This window comes from Haplochromis burtoni, unplaced genomic scaffold, assembly GCF_018398535.1.
Source record: "Haplochromis burtoni strain Fernald_Lab_line unplaced genomic scaffold, NCSU_Asbu1 Contig_528, whole genome shotgun sequence".
Classification (NCBI taxonomy): domain Eukaryota; kingdom Metazoa; phylum Chordata; class Actinopteri; order Cichliformes; family Cichlidae; genus Haplochromis; species Haplochromis burtoni.
The window spans coordinates 154,102-163,265 of record NW_024582889.1 but is presented as its reverse complement, the minus strand read 5'-3'; the positions used below and the strand labels follow the sequence as shown (position 1 = coordinate 163,265).

The 9,164-nt window shown below is 38.9% G+C and overlaps 1 protein-coding gene across 2 annotated transcripts; it reads right to left on the bottom strand.

Moving 5' to 3' along the window:
* Window positions 1–57: 57 nt before the first annotated feature.
* capslb (calcyphosine-like b) lies at window positions 58–7,279 on the bottom strand. Of its 2 annotated transcripts, XM_042214191.1 has the most exons (6): window positions 7,092–7,279; window positions 4,632–4,769; window positions 2,898–3,075; window positions 2,394–2,603; window positions 2,123–2,239; window positions 210–316 (listed from the first exon to the last, which is right to left on the bottom strand). In XM_042214191.1, the coding sequence occupies exons 1-5, from the start codon at window positions 7,271–7,273 to the stop codon at window positions 2,138–2,140; spliced, it is 810 nt and encodes a 269-aa protein (XP_042070125.1). In that variant the 5' UTR covers window positions 7,274–7,279; the 3' UTR covers window positions 210–316; window positions 2,123–2,137. The 2 variants fall into 2 exon arrangements, with proteins under 2 accessions (XP_005947646.2, XP_042070125.1); XM_005947584.3 differs by lacking the exon at window positions 2,123–2,239 and having other exon boundaries at window positions 58–316.
* Between the last annotated feature and the right edge of the window lie 1,885 nt (window positions 7,280–9,164).

Here is a 9,164-nt window from a genome sequence, read left to right as displayed (position 1 = left end):
ATGTAATTAGTAATGAAAAATGTGCACACGATACAAAAATGATAAAAGTCGGACCAATCTGTGTAACTGCATTTATTTAGAATATGGCTTCTAACAGAAAATATGACAGAATTCAGGCTGCAGAATTGATCAGACACATCATTATGATCATTTAAAACAAATTCTGTTTGTCGGAAATCCATGAGGTGCTTAGATTCTGGAGTTTTAATGTGATTCAGAGCTTCCAAGCGTTTTTCATCATTAGTATAAAGTAGACGTCGCTGTCGATGGAGGCGCTGACGCCACTGTAATAGTTCATAAACTCATCATGGGTCACCTGTCAAGTACAAGAAACCTGCTTTAATGACAGCTTAAATACAGAGATCAAACACGACAGTACTTCAAAGTGTTACTATGAAGACAAACAGCAGAGATGAAGAGGAAGGGGCCAACTTCATCAGTTAGATCAGAATGAAACAGCGGCCCGTTTCTTCTTGTGTGGCTTTAAAGTTTAAAAGGAAAATTTAAAGAAATGAGGTGCCTCACCTGATTGACATCCATCCATCCACTCTTTCATCCAATCATCCATACAGGATAATCAATTTTTTTTCTTGTTTAAAATTGGAAAAACAAAGTAACAATATAGGCCCATTTTGATTTGCACAAAAAATTATTGAAAAAACTCAAATCAAAATAAGGCAATAATCTCGAGGTGTTCTGTGTACAAAAAAATTAAATGAAGCAAAGTATGGGGGTAACATTTCTAATAGTTATGAAATTCCCTAAAAACTGTAAACACATTAAATTGCAGTCAGATGGCTCTTTAGACAGAGGTGATCTGAATCTAACTGTAAATCTTTAAAGACAGGTTTATGGATAGATATGAAGTCATTTATGAAATAAAGAGAGTAATGTGATGAAATCAGATATGTTTGGGATGGATGGGCTTTGCACTATGAATTCTATAGTGAAAGTGTCGTTTTGTCTCCCTGTGCAGGCCAGGGCCTATTATATGCCACAGCCTAAAGGCAGCAGAGTTGCAGAGGCTGGAGTGACCACTGGCTACATGCTTGCAGGGTGGTGGGTCTCAGAGGACAACTTCTAACCCTGTTAAAGGCAACATGTGTAGTGCAACTGGCATTGTGGCATAGCCGGCTCTGGCCTTGGAACTGTGTGTTTTTATTTGATCCATAAATGGGACACTGGACTGTTTTATCCTTTCTCTTGATTTTTTGTCAATAAATTATCTTTTAGAATTTTATTGACTGTCATCATTTTGCCCACGACTGAGACGGTTGGTCAGACCTAGAATCTTTCTTTGGGTGTGTTACAGTCATGTTACTTGGGGTATACTTACTTAACTTTTAAGAGATGTTTAATTTTTCATCACCTTATTTTCCACATTTTCCAACCTGTGCATGATATTATGGTGTCAGATGCTCATGCTAAAGTTTAAAATATAAAGGTAATGATATGTAAAAAATACTCCCTATGAGCCAAAATATCTTTGTAAATATTACAGCTCATGAGCACTGGGTGCTGAACCAAGGCAGACTTCACAAATCATCCAATCAGAAGAAAGCTGATTTAAAAGTAGGAGGAGATAAAGCAGCTTGTTTCAAACAGAGGTTGAACTGCAGGCTGCATTAAGGCGCAGTATAAGATAAAGAAGGATGATTTTGAAGTGTGAATCATGCAGAGCTGCTCTGGGAGAGTGCAAGAATAAAAATGTGGAGCAGGAAATGATGAGAACTGATCACCTCTGCGCGAGTTTCATATCTGCATGGAAACAGCGCGGCTGTGTTTGTTTACACAGCAGTTTGTTTACATCCAGAAAGTGAAAGAGAAAAAGCTGATTGGTTAGGTTGAACCACAGTAAGAAGCCAGAGTGAAGCAGCCTGCAGTGCGTGGACTAACACGCTAAATGAACGATTTCACTGCTGAGTTTGTATGTTGTCTGGTTCTTTGAGTCCATCTCATTGGAACACATTTACAAGTAAAACCATACAACATACCCTGCAGAACATTACCAGATTCCCCAGGGAGGAAATTTAATCACAGCATTTCTACAATGGAAAACACCTCAAAATGGAAATACTCGCCGCCCTCCTACCACCACCCAAAAACCACGGAGCTCAATTACCAGAACGCCGCTAATTCAGAGTTTCCAGGCATTTCTCATCATCACAATAAAGTAGACGTCTGTATCGATGGAGGCGCTCACACCAGCGTAATAATTCATAAACTCCTCCTGGGTCACCTTCAGAGAGGAGCATACAGTTTCATCAACGCTGAGGAAAGTTTCACACCTAAAGTCTGTTTCAGTGCAGGAGCTACTGGTCTGTGGGCCACAGTCACTGACCTCCACCCACACAGACACCGCCTGTCTGGCATTCCTGTCAGAAGCTCGTTACCTTTCCATCTTTGTCATACGGAGAGTCAAAGCTATCCAGGAATGTCCTGAAGACCTGGTCCTCCGTCCACTCTCCGTTCTGGTACTTGGGGTGGTACTTGGCGTTGTAAACACCCCGCAGGTCTTCGATGGTGATCACCCCGTCACCCGTTTTATCCAGCTTCCGAAACGCCTGCATGACCACCTCCTTCCGGGCCTTGGACATTGGCGGCTGCAGTTAACAGAAGGGGAAGTTAAAGGAGGGAAGATTCAGTTCAGTCCAGCTTATGACACATCATTCAGTAGTTTGAAACAGACGATCGCTGACTGCAGATTAAAACATCCATGCCATTTAGGGGCCTTCACAACTATTTTTTATTCAGAGCAGCTGTTTACCTTGAAACACGAGCACTGAAACCACAGTTGTTAAAAACGTATGGAAGGAGGGCTTTGGGGGTATTTTTTAGTTCTGGCTGACTGATAGGAGGCGATCTCATCTCATGCTCTCATCGTTGGTCTGATTTACCCTGAGAGTGGCGAGGAACTCGTCGAAGTCGATGGTCCCGCTGCCGTCACGGTCAAATTGCTGAAACAGAGCTGTGGCCTCGTCCTTCTCCATCAAGACCCCGTAGTCGTTTAACCCCTTCATGAACTCCTTGAAGTCCAGCAAGCGGTTGTTGTTGTCGTCCATCACTCTGAAGGTCCTGACAAACAAAATCAGCGAACCAGACAGCAGCATTTCAGTTTTATACCATTGAAAAGTAAAACTTTATTTAAAAAAAAACTATAACTGTCTATATGTCAGTTAAAGTAAATAAGTAGTAAACTGTATTTTTAGTCCTGAGTCCCCTGATATTTGAGCTGCTTCAGAACAGACAGTTTCACTTCTGTCTTTACCGCTTTCATGTAGCTTTAGAAAAAAGAAACATTGTTTCCTTTAGTCAGCGCTGGATGAAGGATTCAGATCTGATGTGTGAAGTATGAATAATGTCATTACTGTGACTGCAGCTCACCAACTGATCTTATGAACTCGTGTTTTTAAATCATCATCCAGCTGTAGAGCAGCAGAGTATGCAGCAGCTCAAACTGAAAGTACTCCAGTACTGCAGTGCTGGGAGTAAATGTGCGTATTACAGGACCTGAGGTTACTGCAGAGTGTACAGCTGAACATCAGCGGAGTGAAAACCACAAGAAGAGCAACAACACGACGAAGACAAACACAACAACATCCTGCAGCCGTGCCGACTCAGCGATGATCTGACAGGAAAACCTCAGCGTAAACATCGATGTGAGTGCTTCATTACTCTCATCTGACCCCGAAACCCACCGCCGCTGCATTAAAGGGACAAATCACAGCCGGCAGAGGACCTACACTCCACAACATTTACTCCACTGCATTAAAGAATAACTGAGAATGTCTGCCTGAGTCATGAACCGATCTGAGAGAAGGGCCCAGAACAGACGACTGCAGATGGAAGTGACAAGCTTTGGTTGACTATAGAGGTCCCTATAGTTTCTGATCATGGAGAAAAGAGACCTGCGAAGGACTCTGAAGCAGTCTGAAATTAAAAACACAGATTTTTTTTTACTTCTAAAGAGAATAAAAAAATCTTTTTTTAAGGATCCAGGGGTTTTATATTAGGGGGGCTAACACAACAGAAGAATTAGCAGCTTCGCAGCAGGTTCTCGTGTTTGTAGAAGCTGACGTTTGTTGTTCAGTTTGATAAAATGGAAAAAGGAACGAGTGACTGGAGTCTATTTTTCAGTGTGATGATGAGGCTCGGGCATCTTTACGTGTTTGCGAACTTTTAATAATTTTGATTCTGTTTCTTAACTCAGATTTTTTATGTTGGTACTACCAACCTCTGTATATTTTATATATTTATTTTATTTTTACTCTATTTAATTTGTAAAATATGTGCACACACACACACATATATACACACGTAGACATACATATTTAGTATACACATTCAGTAATATGTATACACTCTTATATTGTACATATATTTATTCATATAATTCTCAGATTTAGCCATTCTTATATTTGCTTGTTCTTATGTTATTGTACTTTGCACAACTCTGTTGCTTGTGAAGCTCGCACACAAGAATTTCACTCACATGTACTGTACCAGTGTACCTGCACATGTGATGTGACAATAAAAGTGATTTGATTTGACATCTTTATAAACACAGAATTTCCTTCTTTTTTTCTTCTGGATTGGAATGTTGAATGTGTGAACAGGTGTGTGAAGCTCACCTGCCCAAACCTTTGATCCCAGACGAGCCTCGAGTCAGACACTGCAGCCGGAGTCTCTCTATGGGGTCTGAACACTCGGACAGCTGGCGCTTGGCATTCATCGCCATCTCTCTGTCGTGTCTCGATGTGCCCGCCATCCTTGACATAACACAGACCAATCAGGTTTCACTCTGACAGCTGATCTATACCTTAACTCAGCCTACAGTGTGCTGTGTGTGTCTGTCTGACCTCAGCCAGATAAAATATGAAATGTTATGTTAAAAAAAATTTTTTAAATGTCACCTCCCGGAGGTGTGACAGATACCTCTTAAATCATATTTAGACAAAGCGTCATTCGTTGAACCGCCATGATCAGCCAACCAGGACGCTCCAGAAAACCACATCCATGGATGTTTTTCTATCCCTGTGATTATCTTCACTGTTGTGTGCAGGACCAGACTTTAGGTTGAGGCCACAACCACACCTGACCCCCTATTAGCGCTGTCTACAGGCTCAGGTGTGTTTGGACATGAGGGCTGTGGTCAGATAGTCTGTTTTGATAACTGTTTCTTCATTTCTTTCTTATTTCTTTGAAGATCATGTCACGGAACATTGAACATTGGGATCGATATTGTGGGGCTCTTTCTTATTAATTCTTATTGATTATTATCCATCCTGTGTTTTGGTTTTAGTTGGTCGTTTAGAGTTTTTAGTTTATTACATTTAAGTTTTTCTGTATTTTACTTTTTTCCTGTGTTTCTCTCTGAGCTGTTGGATCAGTCTGAACTGAGAACCTGCGAGCAGCACGACGGGTTAAAAACTCTTCAGTCTGGATTTTTGTTGAGTCTGCATTATAAAGCATTATTTCTTTTGTTTTATTTACTGTGATTTATCTTTACTGTAGAAGAGTGACATGGTTACATTAATTATGATATTTAAAAAATAAATATCAATATTATCAATAATGCACAAATATTAAATATTTAAATAATGCAAACAATTTTGTAATCTTCCTTTTTACACGTTCACCGACTCTGTGAACTTATTTTGCTATTTTACCAAAACATCAAAGAAATTAAAACAAACTGTGGAAGCCCTCTGTATTATTTTATTGTTTTGGCTTTTAAATGAAGTTTCATTCAGCCCTACTTTCATTTATTAACTGATTAGATTTCATGTAAATACATTTAAATCTATTTCATTTTTCTGTTCTAATTTATCTGCTTTATTCAGCATTTGTTTTGTTTTATTCGTTTTTGTTGCCTTGGATCCTTTTGTTCTTATATGTTAATGTTATATTCAAGTTACTTGTACTGTTTTATTATTTCTTTTGTTTTTTCATATTACATTGTCTTACTGTCAGTCATCTGAAGACTAAATTTGCTCACCTGTATGAGAGATGTTAAAAAAGAGAGGCTCACTGAGTTTGTGTCTAAACTGATCCAGATATTTATAACAGCTTGAAGTCTTAAAAAAAACCTGATCCACAGCCCGCACATCTTCTTACTCTGTAATGTTGCTGTCAGTTTCTTGATATTTATTTATAATTTGTCAACCCTGAATGTTTCACTTGGTGACTTGTATAAATTGCGCTTTTCCTCATATCTTAACATATTGTATTGATAAATAGTCTAGTTTGTTTTTGTCAATGCTACTGTACTGGAGCAACTGTAACCCACATAATTTCCCTAGGTATTAATAAAATATTCTGATTCTAAAAGACAAACAGCTCCACCTGCTGGAGGCTGGAAGCACCTGCAGGCTGAACATTAAAAATTAAAGAAGGAAAAGTTTTAATTTCATTCCAAGAAAGAAGTTAAAAAGGAGAGAGCAGGCCCAATATCAGCAGCAGTTTGTAATGAAGCAAAAATATTTATTTATTTACGAAATTATGGTTAAAATAAAAACTGAAGTACAAGTATTTCAGATTTGAAGTACATTATGCAGTACCACATGGAATATTTCTATTTTATTCTACAAATAAAGTTTGTACAGTGAAATATTTCAGATTTCCTTCATCTTTCTGACAACTGCAGCTACCTTCAGCAAAATAACCACATGCGTTAAACAAACGCAGACAGCAGGATCGTTTTCCTGCTGGTCACACTAAATCATTTGAATGTTAAATGAAGCTTCAGCCTCCGTCACCTTACTGCTTTGCCTCCACTAGATGACCTCATTATATTATATATATCTGCGTGTGTGTGGAGTGTATGGTAACATAAATGTGTGTATTTATTGTGTCGTCTATGTGTAAACTGTGTGGGCCTGTGAAAACAGTAGGTGCTCTTCATATACAGACATACAAATCAACAACAGCCGATGCTCCAGCTGTTAGTTTGAGGCTCTTACTGTTGTGTCTGCTCCCTGCTTTTATTTTTAAATCTCCACACTTCCTGCTGATTCTTGTTCATCCTCAAAGGTTCTGATTTCCAAAAGCGAGAAAATGGAAGCGTAATGGAGGATCTGAAGGTGTGTTACCTGTCCTGCTGTGTGTCCGCTGTCTGTAGCTTAGTGAGGCTGAAGAGGTAAACACAAAGCCCAAGAGGAGGAGGATCAGTGTAAGCACAGAGAGGAGTCCGACTGAGGAGTTTTAACACTTTAACCTTTAGATTCTTGCTTTCTCCCAGTCTGCCCCTCCCCAAACGATACTCCGTTACCATGGAGACTTGCTGACCCATTCTGCGTTGTGATTGGCTCTCCCATGCTCAGTGGGAGGAGTTCCGGTGTTTCTCAGTGAGTAACCGGAGGTATATGTTTAGTTCAACAGAGACTAAATTTATGGCGTTAATATCCGGTAAACTGAAGAGCCCGTGATAGTATTTTTTTTAATTAGGTCTTTTCCTTCTTCCACAAACATATTAATAAAAAAGATGTAGAAATATATATTAGAATATATATTTTAAAATATACAGTACTGTGCAAAGGTTTTAGGCAGGTGTGAAAAAAATGCTGTAAACAAAGAATGCTTTCAGAAATATAAATGATTGTCTATTGGCCCCAAATTAATTCTGCAGCAGAGCAATGACCCCAAAAATACAACCAAATGCATTAAGAACTATCTTCATCACAAAGAAGAACAAGAAATGCTGCCCCCCACAGAGTCCTGATCTCAACATCATCAAGTGTGTCTGGGATTACATGCAGACACAGAAGGATGGGAGGAAGCCTACATCCGCAGAAGATCTGTGGTTAGTTATATGTTTGTGTGATCCACACAAATATGTGGTCACAATTTTGAGTTAAGTGGCGTGATTTATGGAGATTATTATACATGTTTATGTTGCTGGTTTATTGGTGTAATTTAAATCTGCAACGTCATGTAAGTTCTCTGTTGCCAGGAGAGTGTATAACACTTTGGACAGTAGGGGGCAGCAGCGTGCTTTGTGAACTGAATCGGGTGCATAGCTGCCATTCTGGCAAGACTGACCAGGCAAACGGCAGCGTGTCTCCTATGTTCACATTCTCTCCTGTGTTACAGGTAAGTATTGTGGTTAAAAACATAAACAAATACACAACTGGACACTGTTTAGTGATTGTAAATTTGATTTTTTTTTTTACTAAATAGAGTTTTAATGAGTCACTCACCAAAGTGAATCGGTTTTTTTGAGCCATTTGAGCCACTGAGTCAGTTGACCAGAGAGTGCAAAAAATTTATATTTTCACTCAAACTTAAATTGTTTCTCTTTTCATATATATCCTACTGCTAAGATGAGTGATTCTAAAAGAAAACAACTATTTTATAGAGCAAAAAAGAGCAAAAAATTTTTCTAAAGGGAACATTTATTTTGTTTATTTTATTTTATTATTATTTTCCTTAAACGTGTCAAATATATATTTTCTCATCTAAATGTCCACTGAGCTGTAAGCCAGGGGGCGGTAATGCACCTTAACATTGGTTGGACAACCAAGAAAAAGAAGAAGTTATGAGCCAGGAGGGCCCAAGACGGAGGGGTGAGTGAGGGATTTGTTTGCGCTATGATTCAGCACAGGAAGGGAGGGGGTGAGTGAGTCCTGAGTGATTCGTTCGGACTATGATTCAGCACAGTAGTGATGGGATTTCCGGCTGTTTTTAGCTCCCAACCAGCTCTTCAGGTTGTTTTGTTGCTTTAATTAATTTATTATTAACAACAATATAAAATTATGCAAAAAAGGAATTACTAATGTAAAAACAGTACTTTTATTTACATATGTTTATATATGGTAAATGGTAAATGGCCTGCATTTGTATAGCGCTTTTCTAGTCCCTAAGGACCCCAAAGCGCTTTACACTACATTCAGTCATTCACACACTGGTGATGGCAAGCTACATTGTAGCCACAGCCAGCCAGCCACAGTGGTGAAGAGGGAGCTGAGTGTAAAAGCGAAGCTCTCAATTTACTAGGGCTGAACGATTATGGAAAATAATCTAATTGCGATTTTTTGCCCCAATATTGCGATTGCGATGCGATATGCGATTATTTTTTAAGGTCTTTGTCTTCTGTATTATTAAACAAAGACAAGCAATACATCATATAGTATGGCCAATACTATATTACATTAATTTTAAACTGT